General features: G+C 42.4%; 1 protein-coding gene across 1 annotated transcript; it reads left to right on the top strand.

Moving 5' to 3' along the window:
* The first annotated feature begins 4,839 nt into the window (after positions 1–4,839).
* On the top strand, positions 4,840–19,936 carry gpatch1 (G patch domain containing 1). The gene is made up of 20 exons (XM_078173040.1): positions 4,840–4,949; positions 6,177–6,311; positions 6,849–6,934; positions 7,514–7,674; positions 8,316–8,413; positions 9,322–9,380; positions 10,103–10,366; positions 10,442–10,589; positions 10,773–10,852; positions 10,938–11,154; positions 12,017–12,349; positions 13,578–13,759; positions 13,946–14,073; positions 15,501–15,589; positions 17,064–17,266; positions 17,350–17,650; positions 17,877–17,966; positions 18,519–18,625; positions 18,703–18,839; positions 19,781–19,936. The coding sequence occupies exons 1-20, from the start codon at positions 4,880–4,882 to the stop codon at positions 19,812–19,814; spliced, it is 2,922 nt and encodes a 973-aa protein (XP_078029166.1). The 5' UTR covers positions 4,840–4,879; the 3' UTR covers positions 19,815–19,936.
* Positions 19,937–19,949: the final 13 nt, after the last annotated feature.

Raw genomic sequence — 19,949 nt, forward strand, 5'->3', positions numbered from 1 at the left:
CAGCTGTGAGGATCTGTTGTGATCAGCTGTGAGGATCAGTTGTGATCAGCTGTGAGGATCTGTTGTGATCAGCTGTGAGGATCAGTTGTGATCAGCTGTGAGGATCTGTTGTGATCAGCTGTGAGGATCTGTGTGCAGAGCTGCAGAGCTTGTGGAGAAAACTGTGTGAAAACTTTTTAAAAAGTGAACTGTCTGCAGAGAAACCAACTGAGTAAAGTTTCATTGTGAGGAAATCTTCCCATCACTGATACAACATGTAAACTTAGTAACCAGTTTGTCACTGGTTGCATCAGACGGCTGCATCACGCTGTTGTTGTTATTAAGCTCAACGCCTCGTGTCGATGCCGTCTGCTCTGAGCAGTTTGTAGATTTCCCTGCTCTCAGATCAGTGAATGGATCACAGAACAGGATGAGAAAAAACCTCTCAGTTAATCAGCAGATAAGAAAAGAAGCTGAGGCAGACGGAGCTGACGGCTGCCGTGTTTGTCTCCAGCTGTGAGATCTGCAGAGTAACCACTGACTCCAGCCGACAGATAAAGAAACCTGGAGGAATGCAGAGCAGGAAAGAGTGGAGTAACTTTAAATGCGTAAACCATGTGCAGAGAGCGACACCTAGTGGTCACCAGCAGGAGTTACTGTGAACAACTTTAACTGATGTTTGTAATATTTGTCCTTAAAAAGCTTCGAGGCCTCATCGATAACAATCTTCTTCCTCTGTTTGATGGGTTTCCCTCAGATCTGAGGATCATATATTCATAAATCTGTTTTACTGCTTGTTCATTTATGATGGGGAGAATTAATTATTATAAGATTTGTTTTCCTGCAGTGAATGGATGAAATGATCGGAGGACTGAAACCCCATTTTATTTATTTATTTATTTTTTCTTTGATTTCCTGATATCCTGAAGGTGACATTCAAATCGACCAGCAGGGGGCACCACAAATGCAAAAAATGGGGCCTGCCATACCACAAATCAGACTGAATCAGAAACTGGTCAGTCATCACAAAACATGAAGGAAATGTGAAATAATAATGTTGAATCAAGTGTGTAAACAGTTGCAAGGGGGCGTCACCCGTTCCAAACAAATTTTAGCCATAAATCAACGACAGTTTATCCAAATATTACAAAACAAGATTTGGATGAAAATGAATGAGCATCCGTCAGAAAAACTGTTGGTTATCTTTCATGAGGGCGTCATGAACTGTCAAAGGTCTTGATCCTACCAGCTTTCAAGTTTTAAAGGACCATGCTGGCTTGAACCCTGGAATTGACACTTGCAGCTACATTTTGTTTTAACGCTCTTTGGATTGAGTCGAGTTTTGAGTCACATTAACAGCTGTTTTATCTAAATGAAACGCACCATGCCCTGTCAGAGCTGCACCTCACACTCCTGCTATGAGCACAAACACTACAGACTTACGCAAGTTTTCTTTTAAAGAACTGAGACGACAGATGAAGTTCAGAGTGAAGCTAAAACTGTGAAATCATCACGGCTGAATACGACACTGATGGTGAATTCACAGACAGATTGGAGCTTCTGCAGCAGCTAAACCTGCACAATAAAAGACATACAGATATCTTCAAATGCACCCATAAAGGGTGAAATGCACCCCTAACTATGCTGCCAAGCAAACAGCACCTCCGCGCTCTTGGTTCTGTCCTGGCTCTATCTTGACTATCTTCTGGTTCTGTCCTGGCTGTATCTCGACTATCTTCTGGTTCTGTCCTGGCTCTATCTCGACTATCTTCTGGTTCCGTCCTGGCTCTGTCTTGACTATCTTCTGGTTCTGTCCTGGCTCTGTCTTGACTATCTTCTGGTTCTGTCCTGGCTCTATCTCGACTATCTTCTGGTTCTGTCCTGGCTCTGTTTTGGCTATCTTCTGGTTCTGTCCTGGCTCTGTCTTGACTATCTTCTGGTTCTGTCCTGGCTCTGTCTTCACTATCTTCTGGTTCTGTCCTGGCTCTGTCTTCACTATCTTCTGGTTCTGTCCTGGCTCTATCTCGACTATCTTCTGGTTCTGTCCTGGCTCTGTTTTGGCTATCTTCTGGTTCTGTCCTGGCTCTGTCTTGACTATCTTCTGGTTCTGTCCTGGCTCTGTCTTCACTATCTTCTGGTTCTGTCCTGGCTCTGTCTTGACTATCTTCTGGTTCTGTCCTGGCTCTGTCTTCACTATCTTCTGGCTTCGTCCTGGCTCTATCTTGACTATCTTCTGGTTCTGTCCTGGCTCTGTCTTGACTATCTTCTGGTTCTGTCCTGGCTCTATCTTCACTATCTTCTGGTTCTGTCCTGGCTCTGTCTTGGCTATCTTCTGGTTCTGTCCTGGCTCTATCTTGACTATCTTCTGGTTCTGTCCTGGCTCTGTCTTGGCTATCTTCTGGTTCTGTCCTGGCTCTATCTTGACTATCTTCTGGTTCTGTCCTGGCTCTGTCTTGGCTATCTTCTGGTTCTGTCCTGGCTCTATCTTGACTATCTTCTGGCTTCGTCCTGGCTCTATCTTGACTATCTTCTGGTTCTGTCCTGGCTCTGTCTTGACTATCTTCTGGTTCTGTCCTGGCTCTATCTTCACTATCTTCTGGTTCTGTCCTGGCTCTGTCTTGGCTATCTTCTGGTTCTGTCCTGGCTCTATCTTCGCTATCTTCTGGTTCTGTCCTGGCTCTGTCTTGGCTATCTTCTGGTTCTGTCCTGGCTCTATCTTCGCTATCTTCTGGTTCTGTCCTGGCTCTATCTTGGCTATCTTCTGGTTCTCTCCTGGCTCTATCTTCACTATCTTCTGGTTCTGTCCTGGCTCTGTCTTGGCTATCTTCTGGTTCTGTCCTGGCTCTGTCTTCACTATCTTCTGGTTCTGTCCTGGCTCTGTCTTCACTATCTTCTGGTTCTGTCCTGGCTCTGTCTTGACTATCTTCTGGTTCTGTCCTGGCTCTTTCTTCACTATCTTCTGGCTTCGTCCTGGCTCTGTCTTCACTATCTTCTGGTTCTGTCCTGGCTCTGTCTTCACTATCTTCTGGTTCTGTCCTGGCTCTGTCTTCACTATCTTCTGGTTCTGTCCTGGCTCTGTCTTCACTATCTTCTGGCTTCGTCCTGGCTCTATCTTGACTATCTTCTGGTTCTGTCCTGGCTCTGTCTTCACTATCTTCTGGCTCTGTCCTGGCTCTGTCTTCACTATCTTCTGGCTTCGTCCTGGCTCTATCTTGACTATCTTCTGGCTCTGTCCTGGCTCTGTCTTGGCTATCTTCTGGTTCTGTCCTGGCTCAGTTCAGGGAACTATATATTTCACCACCAAACTGACCCTCCGTTCCCCACCCTGAGCTCCATCCAGCTCTTCCCAGGTTCAGTTGGTTTAAACCCCCTGAAGTTTAGCAGCTCGGTCGTGTTACACCGAGCAGGAGGCTCTGTGTTTTCTGTGTAGTCGAGGGGGTCTCAGATTTGGAACTGTGTGGAGCCTCGGCTTTCTGCTGAGCCAGGCGTTTGGTGTGTGTGGAGCAGCGTGGGTTTTTATAGATCACTGAGGGGGTTCTGAGTGATTCCAGGCTCAAAGAAAACAAATGACAAACTGTTGTGTGCTTTGGAGGGATATTTGATAACTGACACCTCTGCTCCTCCGAGGCTGGACGTTACACAGTTCTTTAATAAGAAACATTAAAACAAACCATCTATCTATCTATCTATCTATCTATCTATCTATCTATCTATCTACCATTTTACTGTCTACACGCCATGAGAGTTGTGGAAAAATAATTTTCAGTCCAAACAGAATTGTAGATTCCATTTTGTCTAAATCTCTGACCACTGGACTCCAGGTTTCTGTGTGCACCAGCTGTTCGTCGTCTCCTCCCAAACTTCAGGAGGTAAAATAACTGCCTGTGGGCCAAATGCTGCTCCATCTAAAGTATTCTCCCTTTCACTGTCCCCGTCATAGTTTACAACAAAACTTTAGATGATTTTTCATCAGTCTAAGGTAGATAACAATATAAATACGACCCTCATGTAAATCCAAACAAACGACTGTGTGTCATCTTATAATAATCACAAGCACCAGATGAAGAGAGACATAAAAAGCCAAAGCTAAAGTGTCTCATTCAGCACACAGTGTTAGATAAACTAACTAACTGAATACCTCTAATAAACACATCAGACTGAAGGGAAACTGCATCCATTTTGAAAATGTATACACTGGTGAAAGATGTTTTAGATGACAGTGAATGCATTTATGAATGACTCGTTTATGATCAGGTATTTGGAGTATCCTGTTTGTGTTTGAGCATTTACAACCATATCACGTTTATGAGAATATTCTAGCAAAGAAACTAGGATGAATACAAGGAACATGAATAACCTGATTACTCTGTGCTGATGTAAACACCATATCCCTAATATGGTCATAACCAGGATGAGCCTCATAAACAGATTATTCGGGTATTCACACTCACTGAGAGCAGCCAGGGGGGTGTTCTCAGTATATGGGGACATATTTAAGTGGTGTTCTCTTGTAATATCAGATAAATTCTCATATATATGAAATGGTATTATATTATATAATTCATCTATATATTTATTTATTTCCACATGTTTTTGTTTTGTATTTCTAAACCGGTGGTGTCTGCCCTTCCCTTCTTTAGGAGGTATGCAGATGAAGAGAGTGATGCTGATGGGGACTTTATGTTTTGAAGTTAGATTATTTTTAAGAATATTTTCACTCTAAGGTATTAATACTTTCATTAAAGAAAAAGAAAAGTAGCTGCTCCATTTCTGTTACACGAGTCAGGAAGGTTTCAGTGTTTCACCACCAGGTGTCGCTCTTTATTAACTATGACTGATAAACCCTTCGCCGTAAACTGCGAGGTTTGTCCTTCCGCTCCCACCGTAGTTATAGTAAAACATGGCGTCCGACAGTGATAGCGACGAGGATTTTGTGACTTACGGGACTCCTCTGGAGCCTTTGGAAGAAGGCACAGTAACCTTTAATACTTTCACAACACGTCCGTTTGTAGTTTAACAATCTCCGGCTGTGTAATGTGGCGGGAAATGAGCCGCCATGTTTGCAGCGGTCACTTTAGCAAACCAAGCTAACGAGCTAACAACAACTTCTGAGTTGTTAGCCTAGCCGAGGTCTGTCACCAGACTCCATTCAAATATCTGCCTGTTTCATATTACTGAGTCACCGGCTGAACACACACAGTCAGTGGATCATCAGTTAAGATATTTTATAGATCTTTAGTGTTCAGTTGTTAATTCGGCTCATAAGTGATTCTCTAATTAGTAAATAAGAACCGTTAACTTTACTGTCAGTCCTCTAGAAAAGGAAGGTGCTGTGTGGAGACACAGGCGGTAACAAGTGTAAAATACTTATAATAAACGTGTCTGTTGAAGCTGATGTAGTTTAGTGACTCGTGTGTGAACAGTCAAAGAATGGTGTAAAACTGTTCAAAAGTACTCCTGACATAGATTCTGTATTGCAACAAAATATGCGAGGTTTCTGTATGAAGTTTGGTTCTGGAGGGATGATCACATAATCTCTGTCAAAACCATTTTGTGTAAACACAGCTTATCTTTAAAATGTGTCATTGCTTTGATGTGTACTTTAAAGAGAGAGAAAAGTAAGTTAATTTTCTAATATTTAAAAAAAATAATCAACGTTACTGCTTTTTGTCACACTCAACATTTTTCCTGTACTTCAGATGGAAATATTAAACTTTTCACTCCACTGCTATAAATCAGTTTTGTTACTGAAAATATTTTGCTGCTCAGATTTTCACAATTTGTTTTACTTACCTAAGTGAATTATCAAATGTAAGAGCTCTGCAGGAGTATTTTTAAAATGTGAGATTATAATATTACTGAGATAAAGTACCCGAATACTCTGTCCACTCTGGATATACAGACATAAAGTTATATATGTGTGTGTGTAATGTGCATAGATTAAGTTTGCACCTTGCTGTTCATTGTCTATCTCTATGACATTTAAATTCACCTTTATTAATTTCTGGCATTGCTTACATTTGTTTTTTGCATCTTCCTTATGAGCTTTGCTGTTTTATATTTTGTGTATTTGCACTCTTTCCTGCTTTGCTCTGCATTTATCTCAGGATAAATAAAGTATGATCTCATCATTTATGATGTATTGTGTGTGTAACATGTTTTCTGTGTGTGTGTGTGTGTGTGTGTGTGTGTTGTAGATGAGCCGTTGAAGAAACCCGTCCCGCTCCACGAGCAGACGGTGAAGGATGAGAAGGGACGGTATCAGAGGTTCCATGGAGCGTTCACTGGAGGGTTCTCAGCTGGTTATTTCAACACTGTCGGCACTAAAGAAGGTCAGTGCTGCTGCATCAGAACACCTGCACTCACCTGCATCATGAGTCAAGTTTTCAAGCTGCATATATTAATGATAATTATAAACTGCACTGATAGAACACTTTTCATACAAAGGGATACAGCTCAAAGTGATTTACAACAGAGATGCAAGACACTAAGAAGACAGTTGCAGATAAACAAAATATAAAAGTGAAGATAAAAAGTAGAGACCAGTAGGAAGAGTTGAAATTAGAGAATTAATTTAAAGTAATAATAATAAGAATTACATTAATTCAGGGATACTCAGCTTGCACTGCCACGGTGCCGCTAAATGAGAGGAAGTCAGGAGCCAGTCAGCAGCCCTGAACATGTAAGCAGGGGCGTTTCTAGGATTTGAGGACATTTGGGGCTGAGCATTGACACTGTTGTGACACCACAGCAGGCATAAACCTTGGTTAAGAAAAAAGCAAATGTGGGTCAAAGGTCATTTCACGTTTTAGTTTGTCTGCAGCATATATTGGCTTCTTATCCCGAGCTTGTTGTCTTGTTGTCTTCAGGCTGGGCCCCGTCAACCTTCGTGTCGTCCCGGCAACAGAAAGCTGAGAAACATCATGCCAGACCGGAAGATTTCATGGACGAGGAGGTACTGAGAGGAGAAGAGTTTTCATTCATCAGAACTCTGACAACACTGATGACATGAGCTCTACAAATTGTTTGTGATCATCACATTCACACTTTAAACTCCAGCACTGAACATTTTCATGACAGATTACACACATTTAAGGAGAAGTCACAGAGATTAAAGATAAAAGTGAAGGAGAATATTAATGACATTTTTAATGTGTTTCTGTTGCTGAACTCAAGCAAATAAATTACAGCAGCTAACTTTGTGTGTTTGGGTCCAGAAATAAAGAAACACTTTGTAAAACAGGTCAGTGTGAATATTTGTCAGTGGCAGGATGGAGGATTGAGAAACAATGTGTTTCTCATTCAGTCATAAAACCTTTGCTTTGAAGGCAAAAGTTTGATTTTATATGATCTGTCAGATGGTTCCATTTACTTCTCTGTAGTAAAAGGTTAATGCAGGAGCATCATTAGTTTGCTGCGATCATCACTGTAAGAGAGCTGTGATTTAATCTGTTAGAGAAGAGCTTGCTTTGATGGTGATGCAGGCTCAGTGGGACTGATTGTTGTTGTTGTTGTTGTTGTTGTTGTTTGTCAGGACTTCAGCGAGCACGGCATTGCTCCCAGAGAGATCACCACCAGTCAGGAGTTCTCGTCCAGTCGCAGAGACGCGACCAGAGAGAAGGCGAGAGCCATCAACGCTCAGGCGGCGCTGATCCCTGGAGACACTCTGCTGGAGGAGCTGATCGCACCTGCCAGGTAACTGAAGACATCCAACGCCTCTGCTGAATAAGTTCTGACGTAGTGAACATTAAGGTCACATGACTGATCAGCTGTTCCTGCTGTTAGAATCATTGCAATTAGACTTAGTCTTCAGACAACATGGTCAACATGAGCGTGACATCGAAGGTTAGATGGCGACTTGTTTTATTTCGGGTTTGTAACTCTTCTTCTACTGTTTAGTGGCAGATTACAGTCATGAGTTAAGTCACGCCTACACCGCCACATTTCTTTTTCACAGCATTTTAAGAATTCGCTTAAAATTCACTGAAGGTTTGAATGGCGCCGCCGCCGCTGACTGCTGACCTGTTTTCATTCTGCCTCTGCGTCAGCAATAGTCATGTTTTCTGGTTGTACGTCCGTCCATTCATCTGCCTATGCTTGTGAACACAATATCTCAAGAACACCTTGAGGGAATTGCTTCAAATTTGGCACAAACATCCACTTGGACTGAAGAATAAACTGATCTGAATTTGTGATCGAAGGTCAAAGGCAAAATTTCACACAAATGTCCAACAGGATAAAATACGGGTCGGCTTCAATGTGTTTATATTCAGAGGGGTTTTTCTCCTGATGTGCAGTGTGAGTTTGTCCTGAGGTGCGTTTGTTTCGTCCCACAGCTCATCCATCGGGGTGGAGCTGCTGATGAAGATGGGCTGGAAGGAGGGTCAGGGTGTCGGGCCTCGAGTGAAGAGGAAAGCTCGCCGACAGCAGACGGGTACACCTGAGAGCTCACGTCCTCACTGAGGGACTGTGTCCACATGGCATTTTGTTTGTTTGTTTGTTTGTTTGTTTGTTTTTTTGAGCTGAAATGCTTTTTCTGTCTCTGCTGTGAGGGTTAGACAGCAGCTGAGCTAAAGAATGGTAGTGATGTCATTAGTTCAGAGATATTCAACTTAAAGCACTCGGAGCGGCTGCACGAAACAGACGGAGCGCTCTGAAAAAAGACCCTGGGCACGTTGCTTTTCCTCCAGGCGGCCACTTGCTGCCACACAGTCTCTCCTCAAAGAGAACAATTTAAAGATAGACACTGGTGTTGATTTCATTCATTTTAAAACAAAAACAATCTCCTGTATTGTAATTCAATATCCATGTTGAATTAACTGCTGGTAGTCAAGACGAAAAGTTTCTGTCAATGAAATGAACACTGTCAGAGTGGATGTTGCCTGAGAGTCAGATCCAGTTTACAGCTGCTCTTGAGGGGATTTCTCTCCTCTTGTAGACGGAGAGGTCGAACTCTGCTCTTTGATATAAAGCTGCGATTGGCTGTCTGTTATAATGGAGTCTGATCGAGACAAGTTTCCACTGTGGAATAAATGTTTAAGAATGTCCATTACCATAAACCTAAATTCAGATTCATGCTCAGCCCGTCTGAATGAATCCTCTACATGATCTTGAATTAATGAGCCAAACAAGTTTCAGCTGTCATATTCATTTAAAATCATAGTAATGAGAATTTGTTGTTTTTAGCTTTAATGATGAATATATAGTTTGGTGTTCAGTCCAAATGTTTTGTCTTCTGTCCGGCTTTTTCTTTCCTCTGTGTACGAATTTAAAAATGATCTTTGACTGATTCTGTGTTTTCATCTGTAACATTCAGTTGTCTTTCTTCTTCTCTCCTGACAGATGGGAGCAGCAGAGTTTTGGGCCCTGCGCTGCCCCCTGCTGGATCAGAGCACTCAGAGGTGGGTGAGACAGCTGACACCAGACTGATGTTTGTCCTCTCAGACAGACAGACAGACGGGCTTTAGGAAGACACCAGAAAGATGACGTTGTTTTCAGTGGTTTTCTTTTTGTGGCTCAGAGATCTGTCGTCTCTGCAGTTGTTTCAGTTCAGGACAAAATCTCACATGATACTGCAAAGAAACATTATTCACTGTTGAAATATTTTTTAGTTTAATCACTTTTCACAGAGAAACAATAAACACAACAACACACAGCTGATGGTTTACTGTGTTAAACAGAACAGACTCAGGCTGCATCCCATAATAATCATGAACCCACAGCCTCTAATGTAGATCTGATGGAAAACACAGCGAGATAACTTTATAACTGTCTCATTGTTTCATGATCACTGTGATTACACGTCTGTTAAACACATCATAAATCTAAATCATGCTAAAGTTATAAATATGAATCAAAATGAAAATGTCCCCGTCTCCTCCTGTGAAGAGTCCAGAATGATTTCACACTCAGAATCATTCGTATTTACTGTGGTGATTGATTTTAGGAGAAGCTCAGCTCCTCATTGATCTGTCCTGACCGGAGTCGTCTGAGTTTGACACCAGCGTCGTCTTCACTGGAGGACGCTGGTGTCAAACTTATCAAACTCTAAAATAAAATAATCACATCAAAGCTGCTTCATCAGAACATTAATATTCAAGTTCCTTCCTCTCTCTGCCGGCAGGATGATGATGATGATGATGATGATGATGATGAAGAGTTTGCTCCAGAGAACGTGACCTTTGCTCCGAAGGATGTGACTCCATTTGACTTCACTCCCAGGACCGGGGTTCAGGGTCTGGGGTACCGTGGTCTGGACCCGGGCCTGGCTCTGCTGGGCGGAGGGGCACATGAACACATCGACCTGTTCAGGCCGCAGTCTGAGGCGAGGAGTCGGCTGTTTGGAGGCGCTCACAGAGGCTCACGAAGAGGAGGCGTGGCCGGACAGGTGAGACCTCTGACAGCTCTGACATCATGTCATAAGAGAGCAACTGTATCTGTAACTGTGACCTTTGACCTGCAGGCGTTCGGGGTGGGGGCGCTGGAGGATGATGATGAAGATATTTATCACAGAGACTCCATGTCCAGATATGACACAGTGCTGGGAGGAGAGGAGCCTGGAGACGGCCTGTACGGCTGGACGGCGCCGCAGCAGTACACCAAGAAAAAAGGTAATGCTGCCTGGAAAAGACCTGGAGAGTCCTGGAGAGTCCTGAGTCAGTTAGAACACGAGCGCTATGAATAAATTATTGACCATAATTTATCTGATGTTTAATAAAATGAACCAGAATATCTGTTCAGTAAAATCTGTATTAAGAAATGTTGGAAGATTAAATATTTTGTCTTGTTCCCAGATAAAAGCAAAGACGCATCGTACCTTGGTAAAATCCTGGAGGGATTCACTCTGGCCCAAAAATCATCTGAGGAAAAAACAGTGAGCAGCTCATGAAGTCTGATGACGCATCATCGTCTGTATCTGAAATAAAACCTCCGTCACTGATCTGATTTTCTGTCTGTAGATTTTCCCTCCTCCGTCTCTGCCCAGAGATTATCGTCCTGTCCATCGTTTCCGTCCGTCACTGGATGTTTCGGGTCTCTCTGGGGTCAGTCCAGCGTTGGCTGAGGCTCTGAGGAACTCCAGGGGTCACATGGTCACAGAGGAGCCCCAGCAAGGAGGACGCCACCAGCTGGACTCCGGCCAGAGGAGGGCGCTGCTGGGAGAAGACACCCTGCAAGGTGGGAGAAGAGTCTGTTGTCATTTATCTTTAATTTGAGCCTTAAACGTTTCAAGTTTGTCCTGAGAGTTTTGGATTGATGAGCTCTTTTAATCCATGAAGAAAGTTTGAGACTTTCTAGTTTTGAGTTGTTGTGATTCTGGTCGTATCGTCTGGTGACCTGTTCAGGGTCGATGATTCGACGATACCCTAACCCTTCCACCCAGTGTCAGCTCCTCAATTTGAGGAGATTATTTCCTGTGAATATTAAATGACACATGAGTTTTACTGATATGTTGTAGTAACTTTTAATATAAGTCTCTATTTCTATTATGTTTTTTCTTACATACTTCTTCTTTGACAAATTAAGTGTTTTCTTCTCCCTGACGCTCAGCCATTGTTCTGTGAGCTCTGTGGTTGTTTTAACTGCAGGACGAAGCTGTTCAGCAGAGTGACGGTTCTGTGAACATATAACTTGTGTTCATGTCGTCACTGTGAGATAAAGTTTATATCTTGAATAATAATCCAAATTTTACAGCACAGAAATGAATAAAAAGCTGAGATACTCGCCCACTCTCCTTTTTCTTACACAACTTAAAATTAAAAAACCCTCACGACCCCCCATGAAGGTTTGGTGAGCCGTAGTGGGAGTCAGGACCCCATATTGGGAACCAGTGATATAGACCAGCAAGATTTTAGCAACCAACTATAGAAACTGTATCGAAGAAACAAACTAATCACTACATCAGATTTGTTTTGACCTCAGTAAACATCAGATCGAATAAGTAACAGATGGATAAAACTTCACCTTATCAATACTGATTGATATCTTTAAAGACTTATTGTATGTACATTATTATTATTATTATTGTTGTCCTGATCAGGTCCCAGTTCAGTCATGGAGCTCCTGAAACCTGAAGACCGACAGCGACTGCTCAACCTCCGCAACTCCTCCAACCTGCCCTCCACCAAAACCACCACCCCGCCCTCCCACGATACGGCGCGGTCGTTGGCAGGGTCGGTGCCTGCAGCCTCCTCCTCTGTCTCCTCCTCTTCTGTCTCCTCCTCCTCGTCTGGTTTCCAGCAGCAGCAGGAGGCTCTCACAGCTTGGAGAGGAGTCCAGAGCTCCTCACAGACCTTCAGACCGTTTGAGAAGAACCCGAGCAAACAGGCGCGCTACGAGCTCTACCTGAAGCGCCTCCAACAGGGAGACAAAAGTAGGATGCCCACATGTCCCAGCATGCACTGCAAGAGCGTCTGTCTGCAGCAGCTCAGTGTTGTTTATCTGTACAGCAGCTGTCATACAAACTAAGAGCTTCTCAGGGCAAAACTGAAACAACACTAATATAATAAAATCAGATAAAATAAACACCAGCGATAAAAATATTGCAAAACCTGCACTTAGAAATTAAAGGCTATAACATGACACATTTCTAATGGAGTGTAGAGTTTTATAAAGAGCTGCATTTCATTCACTGAATAAAAAATAAGTGACTAAATAAAAAAGACACCTCATCTCATAATTATGAGATCCTGGTCTCGACAGGTATGAAGGTTCCATGTGCTTTTGTTGTTGTTTAGCTCCAGCGTCCTGGAGTGTCAACGGCAGACGTCAAGGGATACCTGGGGCGCAATATACAGGCGTGAAAGGCGACTGCAAAGCAGCGATACGTGACGACTTCAGAATGAAAAGTCAAGATAATAAATGAGAATGAAAATCAGTAAGAGAGCAATGAAACAGCTCAGATAAAACCAGGATCTGCTTTCTGATAGACATATGTTTTTGCTTTTTGCCATTAATGAACAGGACATAGTGAAAGAGGGTGCGAGAGAGAGTAGGGGTTGACATGCAGCATGGGGTTGCAAGCTGGAGTCAAACCTGCGACCGCTGCAGCGAGGCATCGCCTCTATACGTGGGGTGCCGGCACTAACCACTACGCTACCGACGCCCCTGATAGACGTATGTTTTTTGGAGAGACCTAGATAAAGACAGTGACTCAGACAGCTTTGTATCCTCGGGCAGGTCGATCCAGAGCCTCAGGGGCTGATCTCAAATGCTCCGTCCCCCTTTAGTCTTCAGTCTGGACTCTGAAACAGACCGACAACTTCTGCCCAAGGATCTCAAACTACACAGAGGTTCATAAGGGACTAACAGGTTTAAATATATAATCTGGAGCCAGGATGGACTTCAGCAGATCAGGACCAGACATAAACACATGATTCAAAGTGCTGATATTATAGTTTGAAACAGTTATTCAGCATTTCATATGTTAACGTCCTCCTGATGAATCATAGAGTCAAGTATTAATGTGGTTTTATAGAAGCTGCTTTTATCAATCAATCAATCAATCAAAGTTTATTTATATAGCGCCTTTCATAGATCAAAAATGCAACCCCAAAGCGGGTTGCCCACCTTTAACTCCGCTGTGTCTCTGTGCGTCTCAGACGGCCTGGAGCAGAGTCTGGACCCGGGGATGACGGAGTGGGAGCGCAGCAGAGAGAGGGAGGAGTTTGTCCGAGCCTCCATCCTGTACAGACCCACCTCCTCCTCGCTGTCCTCACGCTTCACCAGGGCCAAAAACTCAGAGGACGACGAAGACAGCGTGGAGGTCGTCCGGGACGAGGAGGTAAGACCCCGCTCTGCGGGACTGTGAATACTCACACACGTACAGTAATACCACATGCTAATACTCCTGTAGTAATTAAAATGTCCCACAATGCACCTCTGTTTTATTATTACCTCTGATGTTGAATCTTTAGTTTTCAGATGCAGACTTTGTTTGTTGATCTGTGTTTGTTTGTTTGGTTCCCAGGGCGACGTGGATGACAAACAGGCCGCCGTAAAAATGAAGATGTTCGGAAAACTGACCAGAGAAACGTTCCAGTGGCATCCTGACAAACTGCTCTGCAAGAGGTTCAACGTCCCCGACCCTTACCCCGGGTAACACACACACACACACACACACACACACACTTCTTAAACTGGAAGTTGTGAATCCAAACTATAATCTAATCAGTGGTGGAAGAAGTTCCAGTACAACAGTATAAAATCCTCTGTTACAATGAAAGTGCTGCGTCACAGTCCTGTTCTCGACACGTCACAGACAGTTTGAGAATTATATCCAAAACACAAGTTTCACTCTCAGCGGTTTCTGTGCGTTTAGAAATTCTTTATTAATTAGTAAAGTCACCTGACGCCACAGTTTTGTTTTTCACTTTGGAGGAAAATAATAGAGTCCATCCCCCGACACGTCGATGGTGAATTTACTGCGTCCTGTCAGATTTGAAAGGTTCAGGGACGCAGGCCGTGTACTGAACAACATCACTGAAGAAAGTTATCTCTCACACACTGATCTGTTATTTCTCTTGTACTTTTCTTGTAATTTTACCTCTTTGGACTAAAAACAATAATTTAAATGGAACCGTGTGAGAAGTTGAGAGGAGAAACGTCTCTTTGGAGCTGACAGCAACTCAAACATCTGAAACATGACGAGAGGCTCAAACTACACTCTGATCTTTGTAAGACGTCATGTTCAAATAAAAGCAGGGAAACACTGGTTTGATACAGGGAGTCTGCAGGTCCTTAAAAGTCTTCTTAGTATAAGGCCTTAAAAAGTGACATTACCATAAAGCTTCCTTCAGCCTGACACAGTGACCATAAATAGCATTTATGACAGCGATGAGATATTGATTTCTTTTCACATGAAGACTTAGAGCTGCTGTGAAACTGCAGCAACTGATGGCAGCAAAGAGTTTATCTTGTGTTTGTCAGTACAATGGACAACCGGGAAAGGACGGCAGAGGAGACACCTGCACACCGATACACCTGGACTGGACTGACACATGAAAGATTCACAGGCTGAGACCAATGAACAAAATCTGTGCACACAGAGAAGGAGCTCAAAGTGCAGAAAGTCATAAAAAGTGATAAAAACAGCAGCAAACGTTTCAGTCCCTGACCATCATCAATGCACTGTTGATCAGTGTGTATTTCCACAGCAGGATTGGTCTTAAATTTCATACAAGGTGGTTTAAAAGGTCTTAAAAAGGTCTTAAATATAACTTGGTTGTATCTGTAGACACCCTGTGATGTTTGACAGTGTTGTAGTTTAGAAACTTCTCAGATGTTTTTATTGTAAATCTGTACAGTAACACCTGAGATGTAGAGAAGAAGTATAAAGTCTCATAAAATGTAAACATTACCTCATCACTGTACATCAGTGCAGTGATGAGGTAATGTATTCGTACACAACATGACCTGTGATCCTGACAGGAAGTGGAGTCTGAATCCAGCAGAGAGTTTCCTGTTCAGTTTCCGTCTGACTGCTGATTTAAAGAATCTGACTGTGACTGTTGTTGGTCGTTCAGGTCGGGTTTGGTCGGTCTGCCCAAAGTGAAGAGAGACAAGTTTTCAGTCTTCAACTTCCTGACTGTGACGGAGAGCCGAGAGACAACAGGTAACCTCAGTCACCTCCAGGTGGCGCTAAGTGTTTACTGATAACTATAGATATATCAGGTCTCCTCCCTCACACTGTCCTCTCAGGGTTTAAAACTTTGATCTGAAACATTTCTTATCTTTTTATCATGTCCTGTGAATTTGTTCCTGGTCCCTCTGACGCTTCAGGGTTGTGTTCACACCAAACGCAATGTGAATTTTCATGTCACAGTACTCGTGTGTATTTGAACACTAGATTATTTTATGTTGACTCACTTCATAGGCGCAAATTACTGATGTCATACTCAGTATGACACTGAATCACTGAATTAATCGATTGAGCTTTGCTGGTATGTCCTCGGCGTCATATGTCCCTGGAGGCTATTGTGGCCCGAATTGGTACTGAAGTTAAGATTTTTCAGCTCTGGTGAATAAACATATGTCGCGTCCATCACGTCACTCAGTGGGAATTCACATCTAGTCACGTCTTTACATGGACTACACATGTAATTCACTCACACTAATTGTTTCATTCATGCCCAGTGTGAACGCAACATCAGTGTTGGGAGCAACAGGTTTTATTTAAGGGCGGGTTTGTCTGCGTTCTTTACCTTGTTTTTCAAATAGAAACTTCCACTTCACTGTTATCAGAAAGCAGTGACATAGATTACAGCGCTGATCCCCGCCTCCATCTGCTCTGACAGTCTCACTAACAGGCTAACCGATCGGAGACAGAGTAACGAGTAACTCCTCGTGTTCTGTGAAGTAAAATGAGTGTTTCTGTCAAAGGGGTCTGGTGTCTGTGGACGGGGGGCAGCAACAAAGCGTATTTTAGCTTCTAAAAAAGGGCCGATTAAAAGGTGATGCTATATTTAGATTATTCTACCTTTGACTGTACAGTCAGACGGTTCTTTCAGACGAGGAACTAAAGCTGTTTTCAATGCTCTCCTCAAAACTTCCAGACTCCATTAACAGAATCAGTCATTTTACCTCACAGTTCACACAAGTTGCCGGTCGACCGCAGCAGTATGTGGGTTGTAGTGACGTCATCAAGGAGTATATCTTCGTCAGGTCATGTGGGAAAAGTTTTCAAAGGGACTTGGACAAAAAACATTTTGATCCTAAAACATCCCTCGGCCAGAATTTGAATGTTTTTCATTAGAATACATCAGGAACACGACTGGAAAGCTACAGAGCGAAATATTAACCTCAAAAAACAAATAAATAATGGAACCGCTCTTTAAGTTTCTACTTAACTGATTATATTTCTTCCCTTTCTGCAGCCATTTAAATTAAAATATTTTTTATATCGTTAGGTCTCTCTTTTTCTGACAGTCAGAAATAATATTCATGTTATTTATTTGTTATGTGATATGTCAGATTTCTGTTTTTCATTTTAACACTGACGTGTGACAAAATTATTCCAAGCTGGGTGACATAACTATTATCTTGTGTACTCTCTTCTTCCTCCTCCTCTTCCTCCTCCTCCTCCTCAGCTCCTCCAAAGCCTCCAGAGGCAGGGAAAAAGTCCAGGTGGGACGTTTCAGACCAGAAGGAGGAGAAGAAGAGTGATCCGCTGAGTGAGCTGCTCAGCGCCGCACGACACCAGACTGACACCTCCACACCTGCTCTAGCTGCTCCACCTGCTCCACCTGCCTCCAGCAGCACCAATGATCAAACTCCAGACACTAAAACAGAGGTAACAAAACCAAACTCTTCGTCAGTCTGAAAGGTTCGTCTTCTGGAGAGCAAAAAACTTCACGCTGTGTTCTCTTCATGCAGACGGAGTCAGCTGATCAGCAGAGCTCAGACAAGAAGAAAGAAGGTGATGAAGAGGAGGAGGAGGAAGAGGAGGAGAGCAGGCCTCCCATGGATCTGTTTAAGGCCATCTTCGCCAACTCCTCTGATGAGAAATCCTCCTCTTCATCAGAGGGAGAGAGCAACGACGAGGAGGAGGTGGTGAAGGACACAAAGAGGGACGAAGTCAGAGCTGACACACAGCCGCTGAACCTCTTCAACATCACCTCCTCCGTCACCTCCTCCTCTGTCACCTCCTCCTCTGTCACCTCCAGCCAGCAGACAGGTAAGAACAGACATCATGTTGACTGTATGATGGGATGAAGTTGGTGACATTGGTGATTATTACCTGTTGAAGAAACATTTTTATTTGTTATTATTTTTTTATTTATTTGATTTTTTATGTTATTTTATTTCATTTCAGTCTGTCTTATGAAAGTTTGAATATTGATGTAGTTTTCTATCATTTATGTTTCTTGAAAATCTAATGTGTTCTCTGTTTCCGTAAAAAGCGACAGTCTCCTCTCAGAACTCGACACAAAAAGAAAAAGAAGAAGAAGAAGTGTTTGGTCCGAAGCTGCCGCCTCCTTCAGCTGCTCTCAGTGAGTTCACACACACACACACACACACACACACACACACACACGACAGCAGCTCACATCAAACACTCAAATCAGTTCACTCGTTTAGTTCAGTTTAGTTCAGTTTCGTTTTGTTTCGTTTCGTTCAGTTCAGTTCAGTTTAGTTTAGTTTAGTTTAGTCGCACATACATGTGTAGAAAATACAGAAAAAAGAAATTAAACATTTGACTCATAAAAAAAAAAAAGTGACTCATAAAGATACCTCCCACATTAAATAACAACAATCATACATAAAAAGAAAAAGATCAAAGTGAAGATTGAACGAGAGTTCCAGATTAAGAAGTCACACAAAACTGTTAAAGATGTACAATTCACAACAACAACAACAACAACAACAACAATTACAAATAAATCAATGAAGTGAAGAGTCTCTGTAAATCGGAGTCCTTTTCAGGTGTTTTTTTTTTTAATAAGATGAAATGATGATGATGATGATGATTGTAGAGGTGGAAGAAGGTTGTTCCCCAGAGAGGCTCCTCTTTATTTCACTGTTCACATTGTTCCTCTCTTCAGTCAGAGGAGGCGCCACCTCCCCCTGTGAGGAGGAGAAACCCAGCAGGAGGAGCAAAGAGAAGAAACACAAGAACAAGAAGCAGCACAAACACAAGAAGGAGAAGAAGGTAGAAAAAGAAAAGACTTGATAAAGTGTCTGTTTGATTCTTCTGGTTTGACATCACAGTGATTTTATCTTCTGCAGAAGAAGAAACATAAGAAGCACAAACACAAAGCGAAGCAGCAGAAGAAGAAGAAGGAGACAGACAGCAGCTCAGAGGACAGCGACGAGGACAGCGACGGCGAGGATGCACATGTGACCACAGACGAGCTGCTCAAGAGGTCAGAGGTCACTGTACACACCAGGAACTAATGATTTAATACTATTTGTTGTCGTCATGTCATAAAACAACCGTCTGTTTAATGCAAGTTTATTATCGTCGACTTAAACTACAGAAAACTAAAAAAAACATTTTAGTGAATCGGGGGAAAAAAACGATTTTGTGTATTTACAAAACTAAAATAAACAAATTACAGAAAACGTCTTCAGTTTCAAACTTTGTCACGTTGGTCAGATTCATCAACATTCATTCTGTACGTCTTAACCCCGACAGATACCCCTCATATTATAATTAAAAAAACCTCAAGCTAATAAAAACTAAACTGAAATAAACAAACATGCTCCTCAAACAAACGTGGAGTAAACTAACCAACATTTTAGGAATCGTGACATGTTTTTAGTTTCTGTGAATAATGTGTGTTTAATTTAGAGCAGAATCGCAGTTTGATATGAATCCAGTCATTTACAGGAAACATTAATCTGAGTTTTAACATCGACGCTAAGATCATTTTCAAGTTTTGGAGATTTTGTGGACCACGTGTGAAAAATGTTACCATCAAAACATTTTGTTCAAAAATGTTTTCAAGTCTGAATAAAATAAATCAGAGTTTTCAAAAGCACCACTGACGTTATTTTTTACATGTCCACAATTGTTCTGGTTATGATCGGTTTTTATTTAATAATGTTTGAGGATCCTGACGGTGTGTGTGCATGTGAACACATCCAGTGTTGATTCTCTCAACATCAGCAGCAGCACATCAACATTGTGTTATATTATCATTAGCCTACTGTACGTCGCCAGAGGCATTATGTTCTCAGGTTGTCCGTACGCGTTTGTGAACATTTCAAGAACATCTTGAGGGAATTTCTTTAAATTTGGGACAAAGGTTGAAAAGTTGAAATAGATAAATAATAAATGTCTCTGTGTGTCCTCTCCTTCCAGACTGAAAAACGTGCGGTCACATCAGACCTGGTGAAAACGGTGGAGTGTGTCCTCTGTGTCCTCTGTGAGGACGTCCATCTGCTCTACACTTGATTTTACACAGCTGGTCACATGTTGTTACTGCGGGTTTAAAATAATAAAATGTTTATAATTAAATGTTTGTGTGTGT

The sequence above is a fragment of the Epinephelus lanceolatus genome, chromosome 2 (assembly GCF_041903045.1).
Source record: "Epinephelus lanceolatus isolate andai-2023 chromosome 2, ASM4190304v1, whole genome shotgun sequence".
NCBI lineage: Eukaryota > Metazoa > Chordata > Actinopteri > Perciformes > Serranidae > Epinephelus > Epinephelus lanceolatus.